Here is an 18,973-nt window from a genome sequence, read left to right as displayed (position 1 = left end):
ATATCTTATATAATAAAAGGCTAATATGCAAATCGACCAAACGGCAGAACAAGTCGCTATGATGCACACTGACCACCAGGGGGCAGACACTTAATGCAGGAGCTGCCCCCTGGTAGTCAGTGCTCTCCCACAGGGTGAGTGCTGCTCAGCTAGAAGCCAGGCTCATAGCTGGCAAGTGCAGCGGTGGTGGTGGGAGCCTCTCCTGCCTCCACAGCAGCGCTAAGGATGTATGACTGCTGGCTTAAGCTGGCAGTCAGACAACCCCTGAGAACTCCTGGACTTCGAGAGGGTGCAGGCCGGGCTGAGGGACACCCCCCAAGTGCACAAATTTCGTGCACTGGGCCTCTAGTAAAAATATAAAAGAGAAGTTGATATGTATATAATCCCCCTTATCAATAAATTCATTTCAACAATAAATGAAAGAATGAATGTACGGCTAAATTATATTAACAGAACTGACTTTAAAGTTGCTAGCAGATTTCCTTTCCAGCATTGAAGATGCTGAGTCATCTTGAGGGAGCCCTTTGCTCTGGAACAGAAAAGGTAGCCAGCACTGCTCCCCATCTTCTTCTCCCCTTCTTCCTATCTTAGACACAGAGGTGACGTCTGGAGCTTTAGCAGCCATCTTGTAACCATGAAACAAAAGGTATGAAAACAAAGACCAACGCTCTCCAATGACATACAGAAAAAGCTTGGTCATTACTGGCACCATTGTACAGCTACCTGGACCAATGCTGACAACTTCCCACCTCAGGGCTTCTTGTTTTGTGAGAAAAATGGAGCTGTATCCTTTAATCTTTAATTAAGTCTTTTGTTATATGCAGCTGAAATGGGGAACTTTTTATTTCTAGTAATCACACAATATCTGAAATCAGAGTTATAATTTGCACATTAAAGAAAATGTTATCTTATTAGCCTCACTGAGACATAGATTGAGGTTTATCTTAGACATGTTATAAATCAATTATTATACACACACTTAACCAGAGCAACAACTTAATTATGTAGTTTGACTTCAAACTGCATAGCACTTTCTGAACAACACATCTACTATATATGACTTTCTCCTCTATAGAAAGCATTTTTTTCTCTATTAGTAAAACACTGCTAACATGAGCTAGTTGTTGAGACATGCAAAAAAGCCTCGGGAGATAGGACTGGATGTTGTAATTGTATTTGCTGAAACAGAATTTAACTTGTAAATAGAATTATCCTTGGTCTTTAGAGTGATCACCTTTCATTTGGATTCTAGTCTTGTCTCAAGACCTTAAAAGTGAGATGAAGGTCAGGGAGAGGGTCTGGATGTCCGGGCCGTGACAAAAAGCGAAAAGGGCTGGGTTGGTAGTCCAGCTTGTGGAAGAGCATGGGACACATAACATTAACCTTAGGAGCTAGTGAGGGATGTTGTCCAGAAAATGAGAGCCAGCTGTTCTCCATCTTTTATGAGGAAAACTCCAAAGCAAGTGGCCTATGCGTTTGCACCTGGGAATTAGAGTAGCCAAAAAAGAACTCCCTCCTGGAAGGTGGATAGTGATGATTTCTCCTGGGATTAAATATTTAAATAAGATTTGGATCTCACTCTCTGCGATAGTGGTTTAAATTGAATTCTAGGTCTCAAAAACAAAACAAAACACCCCAAATTTAAAATGTTTAGTTTGTTAATGAACATGGATAAACAAGTGAACAGAGATACACAGGATAGGGCCTCCCATAACACCCCACCCCATGGACTGTTGCTGAGCATTCACTCTTTAGGGGCATCCATAAGTGAGAAGCAAGGAGGCAGCTGGCCAGGAGGAAGACAAGCTCTGGGGCCTTCTGGCCCTCTGCCAGCCCCAAGAAAGGCCTGCCTCCCTCAGGTAGGAGGTGAAGCAGCTCTCCGTGAAGGCACCACGTCTGGAAGTCATTAAGAAAAAACAAAAAAGAAAAAAAACAAAAAACGACACGGAGCTTTTCTGGTTCTTTGTACTCATTCTCATCCCTGAGAGGGCAGTCAGTATCTGTGTGGTCCTGCCGGAAGGCAGTGGTCAGGAGCCACGGACTTCTCCGGGTTGGTTCTGTGACTTTATCAATCTGTGGAATTTGCAAGCTCTGGGTTATTTCCCAATTAGTAAATATTTCCTGGTATGAGTAAACATTTTTCTGGAGAGGAAAAGCAAAATATTCCTGCTCTTATAAAAAACTAGTGGCCCAGTGCATGAAATTCATGTACATTAAATGGGAATTAATTACAGGAAATATTTTAATATTGCTATTTGCCCTTGCTCTATAATAGAAGTGTCAGAGATGAAAGAAAATTAGTAAAATGTATATAAAAATCTTCCTCCTGTCAGAGTCTGGGGCACGTCACGGGAAACCCGCGTGTGCCTCGAAACCACGTGAGACCCAGACCCGGCCAGCCCCACCCCTGTCAAGCACAGCCTCAGGTCCCCCATCAAGCCCCACCAGGTGGGGGGGTGCAGCCTCAGGTCCCCCAGCGCAGCCTCAGGTCCCCTGGCTCGGTACCAGGGCGGGGGATGCAGCCTGAGGTCCCCCAGCCTGGCCCTGGGGTGGGGGGCATGGCCTAAGGTCCCTGTCAAGCCCTGCGGGGCGGGGGTCGTGGCCTGAAGTCCCCCGGCCTGGCACTGGGGCAGGGGGCATGGCATGAGGTCCCCCATCAAGCCCTGCCAGGCAGAAGGCACAGCCTAAGGTCCCCCGTCAAGCCGCGCTGGGTGGGGGGCACGGCCTGAGGTCCTCCATCAAGCCCCGCTTGGTGGGGGGCATGGCCTGAGTTCCCCCGGCCCAGTGCTGGGGTGGGGGATGTGGCCTGAGGTCCCCCGTCAAGCCCTGCTGGGATGGGGGGGCACAGCCTGAGGTCCCTGGCCTGGTGCCGGGGCAGGGGGCATGGCCTGAGGTCAACCGTCACGTCCCGCCAGGTGGGGGGCACAGCCTGAGGTCCCAAGTCAAGCCGTGCTGGGCGGGGGGTGCAGCCTCAGGTCGACCACTCCCGCCCAGCACCATGCAGCCTCAGGTCCCTGCTGATTGCTCATTACAGGAACCCCGCCTCTGCTGTGGGTGCAGCCATCTTGTGATGGCATGAGGGTTAATTTGCATATTACCTCTTTATTGTATAGGATGTTCAAGCCTTTAAAAAGCATAACAAGACTTGGTGCCTGGCATCTAAGGAGAAAGTCAGAGCCCCATGACTAGAGCACATTAAATAGCTAACTGGCGCCATCTGGAGGACAAGAGGATTCTAAACAATAAAGCAAATTTCAAAACCCTGACTCTTAAGGTTAAAATGACATACATCCAAACATTATAGGGAAATTTAAAAAATGGAATTCCCTGCTTCTTTCCTCCTCCCTTGTTCTATGAATGCACCTGGGCCTGTCACAATGGGACTAGAGTCATGCTCACAGGACCACAACTTGAGACTTGACATCTCTCTCCAAATTAGGCTGTGAACACAGTCAAGGGGCTTCATTACACAATGTGACAGTCCCAGTACTGAATGGTACCATTTGTTGTGCCATGCTAATCATATTTGCACTAAGTCTTGGAATTTTATTGTGTCTCAAAGTGTCAGCCAGATCATTTCTGTCGGAGTCACCTAGTATGTGTAATAATAACTGCAGGGGGGGTGGGGGTGGGAGAGGGCAATGGGGGGAAAAGGGACATATGTAATACTTTCAACAATAAAGATTTAAATAAAAAAACTGCAGATTTATACGTTTTAGTTTAGGCCTTATGAATACGCATTTTTTTCTTTATTAAAACAATTATTGGAAGAAATAAAGCTTGTTATTTTAATATATATACTAGTGGCCCGGTGCACGAAATTCGTACACATTAAAAGGGGATTAATTAGAGGAAATATTTTAATATTGCTATTTGCCCTTTCTCTATAATAGAAGTGTCAGAGATGAAAGAAAATTAGTAAAATGTATATGAAAATCTTGCTCTTGTCAGAGACTGGGGCGTGCCGGGGGACCCAGAGTCAAGTCCCCGCCCACCTATGTGTGCCTTGAAATCGTGCGAGATCCAGACCGGGCTGGCACCACCCCGTCAAGCCCCGTCGGATGGGGGGTGCAGACTCAGGTCCCCTGGCCTGGCGCTGGGCGGGGGGCGCAGCCTCAAGTTCCCTGTCAAGCCCTGCTGGGTGGGGGGCACAGCCTCAGGTTCCCTGACAAGCCCTGCTGGGCAGGGGGTGCAGCCTGAGGTCCCCCAGCCTGGGGCGAAGGGCGCGGCCTGAGGTCACCCGGCTTGGCACCAGGGCAGGGGATATGCCTTGAGGTCCCCCATCAAGCCCTGCCAGGTGGGGGGCATGACCTGAGGTACCCTATCAAGCCCCGCCAGGCGGGGGGCACGGCCTGAGGTTCTCTGGCCCAGCACCGGGGTGGAGGCATGCCTTGAGGTCCCCCATCAAGCACCACCAGGCAGGTGTGTGTGGCCTCAGGTCCCCCAGCCCGGCGCTGGGTCAGGGGCGCAGCCTTAGGTCCCCCGTCAAGCCCTACTGGGCGGGGGGTGCAGCCTCAGGTCCCCTGGCATATGCCAGGCAGGGGTGCAGTCTCAGGTCCCCTGGTGCACCCTCAGGTCCCCCAGCCCGGTGCCGGGGCACAGGGTGCAGCCTCAGGTCCCCCTGCCCAGGGCGAAGGGCTCGGCCTTAGGTCCCCTGGCCCAGCACCAGGGCAGGGCCTGAGGTCCCCCGGCTGGGTGCTGAGGTGGGGGCGCGGCCTCAGGGCCCCCTGCCTGGGGTGAAGGGCATGGCCTGAGGTCCCTCGGCCTGGCACCAGGGCAGGGGGCGTGGCCTGAGGTCCCCTGGCCCGGGGCTGGGGCGGGGTCATAGCCTGAGGTCCCCAGTCAAGCCCCGCTGGGCAGGGGGCGCAGCCTCAGGTCCCCTGCCCCGGCCCAGTGCCACACAGCCTCAGGTCCCTGCTGATCACTCATTACAGAAACCCTGCCTCTGCTGTGGATGCAGCCATCTTGTGTTACAGGAACCCTGCCTCCGCTGTGGGTGCAGCCATCTTGTGACAGTGTGAGGGTCAATTTGCATATTACCTCTTTATTATATAGGATATGTATATATATATATATATATATATATAGATAGCACTTATTGTGGTTTATGTACCATTCTGAGCACTTTATAAATATTAATGTATTGATGCACTGGTTCTTCTCAACAACCATAGGGACCTACATGCTATTATTACCTATTCTTGACTGATAAAATGCAGGAAGTAATGTGCCCATGGTCACATGGCCGGGAGCACATGGCAGATCCATCCAGGCATTTTGGTTTTAGAATCTGAAATCATAACTACCATTCCATGATATCTTAGTTGGATTAAATAGTAGGAAATGTTCTCCATTTGAGTTTTTTTTCAACTGTTATTTTGGCCTTCATGTATTTTTATTTGCATCTAAAAATAGAAAATATGGGAACAGAATAGAGGGACCAGAAATAAACCCACTCCTTTATAGTCAATTACTATTTGACAATGGAGGCAAAAACATACGATGAGGTAAAAGTAGTGTAGTCAATAAACAGTGCTGAGAATATTGGACAAATGTGTGCAAAAAATGAAACTAGACCCCCTGCTCACAATGAATTAAAGACTTAAATGTTAGACTCAAAACTGTAAAAATCCTAGAAGAAAACATAGGCAGTAAAATCTCGGACTTTTCTCATAGTAATATTTTTTTCTGATATATCTCCTTGGGCAAGGGAAACAAAAGAAGAAACAAACAAATGGAACTATATCAAACTAAAAAGTTTTTGCACAGCAAAGGAGACCATCAACAAAGTGGAAAAAACCCCACTGAATGGGAGAATATAGTCACTGATACATCTAACAGGGGTCAATATCCAAAATCTATAAAGAACTTATTAGGACACTTCTCAAAAGAGGACATACAGATGGCCAACAGAAATATGAAAAGATGCTCAATGTCACTAATCATTAGAGAGATGCAAATTAAAACCACAGTGAGCTATCATTTCATACCTGTCAGAATAGCTATCATCAATAAATCAATAAAAAACAGTGTTGGGGAGAATGTGGAGAAAAGGGAACCCCAAGCACTGTTGGTGGGGATGCAAATTTGGTGCAGCCACTGTGGAAAGCAGAATGGAATTACCTCAAAATTTAAAAATGGAACTGTTTTATGACCCAGTTATTCCACTTCTGAGACTTTATCTGAAGAAACCCAAAACACTAATGTGAAAGAATATATGCATCCCCATGTTTATTGACAATAGCCAAGATCTGGAAGCAGCCCTAGTGTCCCTCAGTAGATGAGTGGATAAAGAAGCTGTGGTACATTTACACAATGGAATACTACTGGGCTGTAAAAAATAAGAAAATCTTACCTTTTGCAACAGCATGGATGGACCTGGAGAGCATTATGCTAATTTAAATAAGCCAGTCAGAAAAAGACAGGTACCACATGATTTTACTCATATGTGGAATCTAAGGAACAAAATGAACTAACAAACAAAATAGAGAGACTCATAGATGGAGAGCAGGCTGACAGCTGTGGGGTTTTTTTGGGGGGCGGGTTTGGGTTGAGGGGTGGAGGAATTGAGCAAAAAGTTAAAAATAAGAGAAAAAACTTATGGACATGGATAACAGTGTTGTGATATATATACTAGAGGTTCAGTGCATGAAATTCATGCATGGGGGGGGGGGTGTCCCTCAGCTCAGCCTGAACTCTCTCCAATCTTGGACATCCCTCTCACAATCCAGGACTGCTAGCTCCTAATTGCTCACCTGCCTGCCTGCCTGATTTCCCCTAACCACTTCTGCCTGCCAACCTGGTCGCCCCCTAACCACTCCCCTGCTGGCTTGATTGACGCCTAACTGCTCCCCTGCTGGCCTGATCACCCCCAACTGCCCTCTCCTGCTGGCCTGATTGCTTCCAACTGCCCTCCCCTGCTGGCCTGATGGTCCCGAACTGCCCTCCCCTGCCAGCTTGATGGCCCCCAACTGCCCTCCCCTGCTGGCCTGATCTCGCCCCCAACTGCCCTCCACTGCCGGCCTGATGGCCCCCAACTGCCCTCCCCTGCTGGCTCGATCACCCCCAACTGCCATTCTCTGCTGGCCTGTTTGCCCCCAACTGCCCGCTCCTGCCAGCCATCTTGTGGCGGCCATCTTGTGGTGGCCATCTTGCAGTGGCCATCTTGTGAGGGCGTTGCGTGAGGGACACCACCTAGGCTTTTATTATATAGGATATCTGAATTTTTATAAAGATACTAAGATAATTCAATGGAGAAAGAATATTTTGATACATTTTGATATATGATATACCCATGTAATCTTACTACTATAAAGATTGAGAACTTTGGGAGGTGACAGATATATTCTCAATCTTGATAGTGGTAATGATTTCATACCTCACTAAAAACACCTAGCATCTTCTTCCAGAAGCAACTTTCTCAAGGTATTCTTGCTTATTAATAAAGCTTCCTTTTTTGTTACTTTGAAATTCACCCACCTGATAATTTACAGAGTTTATTTTTTAATACCAGATTCTAAGACAGTGAAACAACAACTTTTGTTTGAGGTGAAGAAATTATGGCAATTGTTGATATGTGGGTCCTATATTATGAAATATCTCTAACATGAAATATTTCTGGTTGGCTTACACTTTGAAGGTTTAGGAGGAGAGTCAGATGAACAATCAATTTTAATATAAGAGAGAGAGAGAGAGAGAGAGAGAGAGAGAGAGAGAGAGAGAGAGAGAGAGAGGTGCGCCTGAGGAGTGAAGAGGAATGAAGATGATCCCTGGATTGAGTTTTAGGGACAAGTAGGAATTCACCAAGTGAAGAAGGGAAAAGGCATTCCAGGTAGAGAAGATGGCATAAACACAAGAGTCAGGGAAGCAGGAAAAAGCATGGTGGGAGTTTGGTAACATTAGGCACAAGATGGGGAGTTGTGGTGGATGAGGTTGGAGAAGATAGGTGAGGGTTGACATGAAGAGTATTATAATTTGGATAATTATAATTATCCACTAGGCAGAGATTTTCTGAAGAATTTTAGGAAGGTAAATACTGTCATCAAAGAAAAGTATAATCCCATCTATCAATTAAGAGGGCTTCATGATATAAAGTGATGGTAAGAACAGAAACGAGAAGATGGATTTAAGACATCTAAAACACCATATTGCCAGTCCTGGTGACCAACTGGCCATAAGTCAGAGAAGTCTATAGTGATACCCAAGTTTTAATCTTGGGATTGTTCCCTTAGCTAAAAAAAGGAATACAAGAAGCAGAAGGAGGTTTGGTCGAGATGGAAAGAAGAGAAAGAAAAGAGTTTAAGTTGGGCATTTTGAGTTTCAGATGCATGGCGGATGTTAAAGTGAAGATAAGTTTTAAGGCAGGAAGGAAAAACGTCAGAGAATGAGAATATGCATGGGTGGTAAATTCTGATTGTGGCAAGATTGCTCAAGAAAAATGTGCAGAGAAGAGCACTGGGCTGGAAACTGAAAGAACTTTTCACCAGGGGGCAGAGGTAGAAAAGAAACCCTATTGAAGATTCTGAATGAACAGCCACAGATATAGTGAAGGTAATTAATTAAACTATATTGTCCTAGTAACTCATGTTCTCTACATCTTCTTCCCGCACCTCCCACTTTCAGCCCCAGGTGTTCTGGCTGTAGAAAAAGCAAGCAATAAATGCAACTTCTTTGTGTGTGTGTGTGTGTGTGTGTGTGTGTGTGTGTGACAGAGAGTGTGAGAGAGAGAGAGAGAGAGAGAGAGAGAGAGAGAGAGAGAGAGAGAGAGAGAAGATTAAGTAGAAAGGATAAAATATAGTATATGGCAGCTGATATCAAGGAATTATTTTTTTGTTGACCATCATGATCCTTTTGGCTTGAATTTTTGATGACTGCTGTTTATCTATTGACAGTACATATGTTTGTCTTCCTGGAAAACCATAGGAGAGGAGTCAGAGGCCTGGCTTCTGTAGTTGTGACCATCAATAAATGCATCTTTTAATTACGTTGTATAGTTCCATAATGTGGGCCATTCACAGTGGCACTTTCCATTGGGCATAAAAAGAATTTTGTCATCAAGTTGGGTCCTTGGCTGTGCTTTGACATTGCCAAAAGGAGGGGGAAATCTGGGTTAGCTGCCAAAATTTTGTAGCTTTGGTTGGGGAGAATAACAAAAGTGTTAGGCATTGCAATCAGTTGGGGCCGTATTGTCTGAACTAGCACAGGCAGACGTGAAAATATATAGCTAGTCAGGGAAGTATACAGACACCAGGGTACATGTAACAGAACTCTTTTCTTTCTTCATAGAAACTAAAATCAGCTTCCCTAGAAACAGGGGACATACCTATTTAATAACTAGGTCCAAGCTCATGCATATCTATCTATCTATCTATCTATCTATCTATCTATCTATCTATCCATCCATCCATCCATCCATCCATCTATCCAAACATACTCATATCTATTGATATTTATGGTGTTTGTGGGGAGACATTGTGAAGGTAGGTAAGTCTCAAAATAAGTCTCTCTGAAGGCAAGGCAATAAACATTTTTTAAAAGAGAAATGATCAATAATATTATAAATAGCTCAGAGGCCCAGTAAGATAAGGCATCTGTTGAATTTGAGCAATATAGAAGAAGTCTTCTGTGATCCTGATGAATTTTAATTGAACAGCATAAGCAGAACATAGATTTTATTTGCAATGGGTGAAAATGTAAAGTGAACTAAAGAAATAAAGAGAGTAAATGATAGACTATGATGAATAAATCTGACTGAGACAATGTAAATGATACAGTGTTGAGGGAAGTAGAAATGCAGGATCATAGGTAGAGACATATTTTGGAATAGGAGCGACCCAAGCACATTTGCAGGTTGAGGTAACACAGCAAAAAGCAGGGAAGAGAATACAGACATGAGAATATGAGGAGAGGGCTGGTCAAAGAGAAAACAGAGCGTGCCTTTTGGAAGAAAACAGAAGGGGAAGGTGGACGGATGACCTTGCATCCCTTGAATGTGGAGGGGAAAAAGACATTAAGCAAAATGGATGTAGATAAATATAAAGATCCCTCTGTCTGGGTTAATGTCCAGATGCTGAAGCTCCTGAGAGCTCCCCTTCTATCCCAGCCTCTCCTGGCCCATGTCCTGACTGCAGAAACTTCTATCCAGTCGCTTACCAACTGTGGCTATAATACCATTGATTGGAATGCCACAATGAACACCCCTAACTTGGCTAACTTGGGTTCAAACAACGAAGTGGAGCTCAAAAATATTCAAAGGATCAGAGTCACCGATTTTTACTCATATTTATAATTTGCACTTGCGATGAGAGGATGAGACCACCTTGGGGGGGAATAAATGGAATCCAAGTGCTGAGAGTCTTCCAAAGTTGCTGCATGAAGCTGAGCTGTGGTTGAGGCTGTTGCTTTTTTAAATCCTGGAGCCGTTGGCGTAAGTGTCTAAATATCTAAAATGTCTGAATCAAGAGTATTGGCCCAGTTGACCAGGTCCTCCACTTCCTCCTCCCATGGCTCATGTATGTGCTCATCATACTCTTCCCACTCCTCCTCTGCTTCATACGTCTTTAAGACAATCTCTGTTTCAGATAGTGAATCTAGAGAATAACACAACAGAACTGCAATAAGAAACACGAAAAACAGAAATGTAATAGACATGGTAGGAAATACAATAAAAAGAGGAGCATTCCTGCATTTGTAGCATAATTCCTAAGGTCATGTGAGTGAACGCAGCAACCTTTTTAAACTTTCTAAATTTTAAGCCTTGCAATTAACTTTTTTTGTTAGAAATCATTCTCTGCATTTTGGTCAATCTTTGTAGTCTTGGTTGGCTTACTCATTTAATACATGAATATTATTAAATATTCCCTGCTACGTGCCAGTAGGTGTGTCAGGAAAAAGGCGTGCAGGAGTGCTCTAGCAGCACAAGGATGGGATCGCTGTGTCTAATGAGAACAGAAGCGGACTTAGAAAGCGGAGGGCAAAGAAGAGGGCAGGAGAGAATCACAGCACATGCAAAGGCACAAAGGTACGTGAGGACCTGACAGGTTTGGAGGTAACCAGAGTTGGTACGTCCATATTTTCATTGGGCCAGGTGCTGCGCTAAGCAGTCTAAATGTATAACGTTATTTAACTTAGATACAACCCTTGTGACGGGCAGGTATTATTATCCTTATTGTATAGAAGAGTAAATCTAGACTGAGTGCCCTGCAGTACTTGTCCAATGACTTCTAGCTAATAAGAATTGCTCCCAGGTCCATGGAGTCCAACATCGCCGTGTTAAAGTGCATGGAGGAGTCAGCGGACCTGCCCGGCTGAGCTGAGGCCAGATTAGGAAAGCCTCATATGTTATGCAAAGGAGTTTCATCTCTTGGAGGGGTATTGTGAACAGGGAAATAAACTGATTACATCTTTTAAAGAATAATACAGATATACCAGTAGTATCTCTATTTCTCAGTATTTCCACTCAACACGGGGAACTTGCTTTCTAGGGATGAACCTTAGTTGGTGCTACTTATGCTCTGCACCCTCTACAACCCTGTTGCACTTCATCCCTTCTACCTAGTTGTCACCTAATTCATTGCCTAGTTTGGGTTGCAGGATAAATTCTGTTGGTCTCCAATGTTCATTCCCCCATTTCCATATCAAATGAACTTGTAATATTCATTGCCTTCAAATTGTGCTATAGATGGAGGTTATGAATAAATTGTTCTCTTAGTCTCTTTGGTACAGAAAGGATTGAGGAGAATTTGTAGTTTAGACAACTGCCATTATCCTATGAGATCTCCAATGATCATGTTTTTATCTTTGCGCTTTAGTGTTAGTCTCTAGCTTTCATTATTTTAAAACTAAATTCTGTTTTTCCCTTGAGAAAACCTTCTACTTTATTTTCTATGAACATATCACTAATGGAACTAACGCCAGTTTTTTCAAACTGTGTTCAGGCCTTCCTAAATTCACATGCTTTTGGTTATAGGAAATACAGAGCCCAATTTAAAACGATTTAAGCAATAGAGAAATGTCTCACCTCACAGGAGAGAAAAGTCAGAGCAGGGCAGGACTGAACAACACGGTGCCTCAACAATGGCATTAAGGACAAGTTCTCTTTACTGCTCCACTTGGCCATCTTTGGTGTCATCTTCAGACTGACAGCAAGAGAGATGTGGCCATTCTAGCACCACTCACATCAGACATGGCAACATCCAGAGAAGAAAAAGGGGGGGTCTTTGCTCCAGGGTCTCATTTTTAAGAGTAGAAAAACCATCCTCAGAGGCCCCAAATATATTTCCTTTCAGGCAAGATTGTCATACCCCACTCCTAAACTAGTTGCTGGCAAGGAAAATGGGATTAGCTGGCACCAGTTGTTGGAGTGGAATGAATGTTGAGTGTCAATCATTTTAACCATTTGCCCTCTAGTCCCTACCTTGTTTTTTGTTTTGTTTTGTTTTTTAAAAAAACCACCAACAACTCCCAGGAAACATAAAAAGAAATCCTGGTTAGATTAGCAGAGCTTAATGCAAAATAAGCATAGAAATGATTTCTTATGAGATAGAAAAAATAAATACTATTTTGAACTTCTTTCCTCCAGAAAAACTTAAGTATTATAAATCCCTTTGCGAAAACTTGGATTTATTGGTGGGAATCATTATCTGTGTTACTGTGTTAAAATAAGTTATGAAAGCACAAATTATATTTGCCTTATAGTTTGTCTTTCTTGGGATGGATCCCAGAAACTCTGCTTCTTTTAATTTTTTTTATCTTAAAAAATTAGTTACTGAAGATATTAACATATGTTCTGATGGGTGGGCTCTGATGATTATCAAATGGTTTTTTATTTCCACTCACTTCTGTATCAGTCTGCATTCAGTTAGGAAAACAGAGCCACTATAAGTAATACAGAAATGAGGGGTTAATAAAGGAAACTGGGCTTTTACAGGTGTGGAAGTCCTGGGGGAATGAAGGTATTGAAGGCTACAGCTGCAGAACTGGAAAACCAGGCTCTATGTCTCTACTTACTTTAACCTGATGCACTGACATGAGTGGGAAAACCAACTTATGGGGAAACCAAGTAGCTGCACCCATGCTGCCACCCAAAGTGGGACAAAAATTCATGATGGATATGTTTATGAAGCCATCATATCTGTAAGGTGAGAGTTTGTGAAGAGCTGCATGAAAGAAGGCTGCCGTGTACGGTATACACACGTTCTCAAGAATAATGATCTCCCTGAATAGCCACAGCAATCTTGAAAAAGAAAAACAAAGTGGGAGGAATCATGCTACCTGATATCAAACTATACTACAAAGTCATGGCAATCAAGACAGCATGATACTGGCATAAAGACAGACACACAGATCAATGGAACAGAACAGAAATAAACCCACATATATATGGCCAATTAATATATGACAAAGGAAGCAAGAATATAAAATGGGGTAAAGATAGTCTATTCTAAATGGTGTTGGGAAAATTAGACAGATACATGCAAAAAAAAAAAAAAAAAGAAAAGAAAAGAAAAGAAACTACACCACCTTCTTACATCATATACAAGAATAAACTCAAAAATTAAAGACTTAACTATAAGACCCCAAACCATAAAACTCCTAGAAGAAAACATAGGCAGTAAACGTTCTGACATTGCTCTTACTAATATTTTTTCTGATATATCTTCTCACACAAGGGAACCAAAAGAAAAAAAATAAACAAATGTGATTACATCAAACTAAAAAGGTTTGCAAAGGAAACCATCAACAAAACAAAAAACAACCTACTAAATGGGAGAACATATTCACCAATGGTATATCTAATAAGGGGTTAATATCCAAAATTTATAAAGAACTCAGACAACTCAACACCAGAAAAATACAACAATTCTCCAATTAAAAAATGGACAAAGGCCCTGAATAGGCACTTCTCTAAAGAGGACACAGAGATGGCCAATAGACATATGAAAAGATGCTCAACGTTACTAACCCTCAGATAAATGAAAAATAAAACCACAACAAGGTATCACCTCACATATGTCAGATTAGCTAGTATCAATAACTCAACAAACAAGATGTGTTGGCTAGGATGTGGAGAAAAGGGAACCCTCGTGCACTGTTGGTGGGAATGCAGACTGGTACAGCCACTGTGGAAAACAGTATGGAGTTACCTCAAAAAATAAAAATAGAACTGCCTTATGACCTAGAAATTCCACTTCTGGTATATATATGAAGAAACCCCAAACATAATTTGAAAGAATATATGTACCCTTATGTTCACTGAAGTGTTATTTACAATAGTCAAGTATGGAAGCAACCAAAGGGCCTGTCAATAGATGATTGGATAAAGAAGCTGTGGTATATATATACAAAATGGAATATTACTAGGCCATAAAAAATAATGATATCTTATGTGACAGCATGAATGGACCTAGAGAGTATTATGCTAAGTGAAATAAATCAGACAGAAAAAGACAAATGCCATATGATTTCTCCTATATGTTGAATCTAAAGAATAAAATAAGTGAACAAACAAAACAGAAACAGACTCATAAATTCAGAGAACTGAGGGTTTCCAGATGGAAGGTGGTTGAAGGGCTAAGTAAAAAAGGTAAAAGAATTAAGAAGTACAAACTGATAGTTATAAAATAGTCATGCACATATGAAGTACAGCATAGGGAATATATTCAATAATATTTTAATAATTGTGCATAGTGCCAGGTGGGTCTCTAGACTTATCAGGAGGATCACTCATAAATTGTAAAAATGTCTAACAACTATGCTGTATACCTGAAACTAATATAATATTGAATGTCAGCTTTAATTGAAAAATAAATTTTAAAAAGGGATAATGATCTCTTCTTCTCTCCCACCTCCTAAATCTCAGGTGAATTTTCTCATTGGCAAACTATGACATGCTGAAACCTTTCTGCTAAAGAGGGGCACAAAGTTCATTCATTTTTTGTCATATTTCCCTTTAATATCCTGTGTAAGTTCACTGTTGCTACCTAATATAAAACCACAAAATCTCAGTGACATAGAAAAATAAGCATTTGTTTAGGTCACACATTGGCAATTTGACTGGGTTCCTGGGGCTGGACATGGCTGGAAGGCATGGCTGGGAAAGTTGAGCTCTGTGCCTCTCATCTTTTTCTGTGACTAGAGGGCTAATCCAGGCACGTTCTTGGAATATGGCAGGCATGAAAAAGAGCCAGCCAAATTGCACAAACCCTTCCTAGACTCTGAGCATGTCACACCTACTAATCCATTGATCAAAACAAGTCACATGTGCAAAGCTCAAAGTCAAGGGAGTATATTTTTCCCACGGAGGTGAAATAGGATAAGAGTGAATATTTCTGAACAATAATCTAATTTACCATGACATTTTAGGTACAGTCTCTTCTCTTAGCATAAGATTAAACACAAAGGATCATCTACTCCATTTTCAAAGAAGACAAGGCTCAGCACTGAAGAGCTAATTAATTTATGGGCATTCCTTAAAATATTCTCTCTTCCAGCTCACCTTTCTTTATATTTCTCACTCATCATGGACTTACTCCCCCCTTTCCAAAATGAAAGCTGCTAAAAGCATGCCAACTCTACTTCATTCATTCATTCATTCATTCATGAACAATGAATACCTATTATATGTGCTGTGGTAGATTAAGGGGTAAGCAGCCCCTTCCCTCAGGAGGTCACTTTCTATTGAAGAGTCTAGACCTGTAGTAAAGGGACTAGTATCACACAGCATGTGTGGAGGGTAAAGTCTAAGGTGGTCTGTCATGATCCCCAAATTTTAGTGTTCATACCTTTATGTAATCTTTTCCCTTTTAAGTATGGGTGGGACCTGTGATTTTCTTCTAATCAATAAAATATGCCAAAGGTGAGGAATCTCACTCCCATGATTATGTTACAATACATAATATTCCATCTTGCTTCGGACTAGCTCTCAAGACTCTCCCTGCTGGCTGGCTGAATGAAAAGGCTATGTTGGGAAAGCTCACATGGCAATGAACTGCAGGCAGACTTAGGAGTTGAGGAAGGGCTCCAGCATATAGCTAATGAGAAGCTTGGGGCTCTATTCTAAGGACAGAAGTAAGTGAATTCTGTCAACAATCTTAGAGTGCTTGGAAGCAGATCCTTCCCCATTCAAACCTGCAGATAAGAATGCAGCCCAGCTGATTCCTTGATTGCAGTCTTATGAAATCCCAAGCAGAGGATCAAGTTACACTGTGCCTGGACTCTAGGCACACAGAAACTGTGAAATAATAAATGTGTTGTTTTAAACCATTAAGCATGGGGTAATTCATTACATAGCAATAGAAAAGGAATAGAGCATGAAGTGGCATGATAAAAATGCTCTGAGAGAGACCACATGGGAAGTTTCCTAGAGAAGGTCATACATGAGCCGAATCTCAAAAGATTAGTAGGTACTAGAAAAGAAAAGAAAGGAGAAAAGTTTGTTTGGATTGGGAGTACAAGAAAACATACTGTATGTGTCAATTTTTTTTTAATTGAGGAAGGAAATAAACAACATGACCCTAGTTCTGTGTGGTGTTTAGGGAGTGAATGAGGGAGTAGTAAGAGATATCACTGAAAAGGCAGATATTAGAGCAGTAAATACTTTGCCATGTCAAAGAATCTAAATTTTATCCTGAATGAAATGGGAAACAAAGGGTTTTAGAGTTGGTAAAACAAAAGCAGAGTTGAGCTGTAGAAAGCAGTCTGACAAAGCATGGGCAGAAATTGTATTCATCAACTTCCCCAGTTGATCTCTTTCTATTGGTGAAGATGGTGGGCATGTTGGAGGATAGTGATTGTAGAAAGGAGTGAAGAATTCATGGAGGAAGCATAGAGTAAGGTTGGAAAAGGCAACATTTCTTACCATTTCTTGGAGGGAGCCTGGAAGAAGGCAGAGTTGAATAGAGAAACTGAGGCTGGTGACTTAGAGAAGGAAATGACTGAGTGGTATACCAAAACAAGGAGGAGGAAGAGAAGTAGGATTTGAGCCAGGGAAAAGAAAGTTAGAGATATGAGTGCAGAATCATTGAATGAGGGTTATTGCTGTGCTAACCTTATATGCTAACTAGAGGCCTGGTGCACAAAATTCGTGCACGGGGGGGGGGGCAGGGGGAGGGACGGGTGTCCCTCAGCCAGGCCTGCACCCTCTCCAATCCAGGACCCCTCGGACATCCCTCTTGCAATCCGGGACTGCTGGCTCCTAACTGCTCTCCTGCCTGCCTGCCTGATCACTCATAACCACCTCTTCCTGCCGGCCTGATGCCCGACTACTCCCCTGCTGGCCTGATTGACCCTAACTGCCTCTGCCTGCTGACCTGATCTCCCCCTAACTGCCCTCCCCTGCAGGCCTGATCGCCCCTAACTGCTACCCCCTGCCGGCCTGATCACCCCTAACCGCCTCTGCCACCGTGGCTTTGTCCGGAAAGACATCTGGAAGATGTCGGGAAGATGTTTGGTCTAATTAGCATATTACCCTTTTATTAGTATAGATGTGTTTAAAGAACAGGGGGCAGGAAAACAATACTTAATACTTATAGTACTTCCCAGTTCATAAAAATTTTTACATACATGGAGTAATTTAGTCACAAGAATCCTGTGAGATAGGGCAGCATATCAGAAACAAATACTTATTAAACATTTTTTATGTACCCAGTGCTACCTGAGAATGAAAAGACTGAAACTCAGAGGTTAAGTGACTTTGCCATGACTACATAGAGCTGTTATCTAACCCCAACTTCTCTGCCCCCAAATGTCTTGCTTTGCCTTCTGTACTAGCTGATTTCTATTATAAATTACTAGCTGTCTCTTCCTCCTTAAAATCTGCCTTCAACCTATCCCAAATGTTTCTTTGAAAAACGTCATTTCTAAAAGAACACCAAAAACAACTCAACTAACATTATTCCTTTCTTTTCAGCCATATTTCATATATCGTTGAGTCTATAATGAGTATTAGGGAAAAGTTTACTGTTTTGCTTGTTTTAAATACTTGTATACATTTTGAAACTTAGCCTTAGATTTTCAAATTGTATATTATAGTGTAGTGGGCTTGAAAGTATAAGTAATTAAAATTTTTTCAAAGCTCCAAGTGTTATGTAAGTAATTTACTTTTAAAAAACATTTTGTTAGTCAGAAAGAGTTAAAGCAACTTTAAAAGAAAAACACAAGATTAAGCCTCACATATTGAAATTTATTTAAAGTAACAAAAAATTAAATTTATTATTGTGAATAATATTTTAGTTCTAAAAACAAAGCAAAACAAATAGGCTGAACTCAATTTACCTGAAGTTGGGGAGGGATAAATTCTGTGGCTTTGATGCTGGGCTTTGTAAGAAGTTTTAGTTTCTCTAGTATACTGAGCCTTGGCAGCAGGATACCTAGAATAAGAAAAAGAAGAAATTATGTAACTTCCCAAATGAATTTTGGGATGCTTACATTTATTTTGAGAAAAATAAGGCTAACAAATCAAATGAAACAGATGAGTAGAGCAATGGGTTTTGAACATGGTGCCATTCTGAGTGTTGACTAATGAACAGTAAACTGAAATTGTTCCAATTTGTGTTTCCCAACAGAAGAGTAGTTAGAAAAGCAAATGAATATGGTATAAGATTAATATTGTAACAATAATAAAAAAAAACATCATTTGGTATAGCAAGGTGTATTGGTTTCCTATACAAATGGGGTTCCATAATAAATGACCACAAACTTGATGGTATAAAATAAATTTATTTTCATAGTTCTGGGGGCTAAAGTCTGGAATCAGGTGTTAGGGCCATACTCCCTCTTTAGGCATTTGGGAAGAATCCCGCCCTGTCTCTTCCTAACTTCTGCTGGCTCCCAGTGATTCTTAGTGTTCCTTGAATTGTAACTGCATCACTCCAATCTCTGTCTCTATCGAGATATGGCCTCTTCCCTGTGAGTATCTATGTCCTCTCCCTTTCTTATAAGGACACCAGGCATTGAATTTAGGGCCCACATTACT

The 18,973-nt window shown here is 42.3% G+C and overlaps 1 protein-coding gene across 4 annotated transcripts in view; it reads right to left on the bottom strand.

The window, feature by feature from the left end:
- Positions 1–10,247: 10,247 nt before the first annotated feature.
- The window catches only part of UBE2U (ubiquitin conjugating enzyme E2 U), a 58,621-nt gene continuing 49,895 nt past the window's right edge, over positions 10,248–18,973 (bottom strand). For 2 of the 4 annotated variants that reach the window (XM_054720854.1, XM_054720855.1), the window contains exons 9-10: positions 18,274–18,368; positions 10,248–10,589 (exon numbers count right to left, since the gene is read on the bottom strand). In XM_054720854.1, the coding sequence (XP_054576829.1) occupies positions 10,435–10,589; positions 18,274–18,368 (250 nt within the window). In that variant the 3' untranslated portion in view covers positions 10,248–10,434. Of the gene's footprint in view, positions 10,590–18,273; positions 18,369–18,973 lie in introns of those variants that run through there. The other 2 variants (XR_008556951.1, XM_054720856.1) reach the window with 2 other exon arrangements.

The sequence above is a fragment of the Eptesicus fuscus genome, chromosome 9 (genome assembly GCF_027574615.1).
Source record: "Eptesicus fuscus isolate TK198812 chromosome 9, DD_ASM_mEF_20220401, whole genome shotgun sequence".
Taxonomy (NCBI): domain Eukaryota; kingdom Metazoa; phylum Chordata; class Mammalia; order Chiroptera; family Vespertilionidae; genus Eptesicus; species Eptesicus fuscus.
Note: the sequence above shows the minus strand (reverse complement) of the source record. Positions and strands in the feature narration are given on the sequence as shown.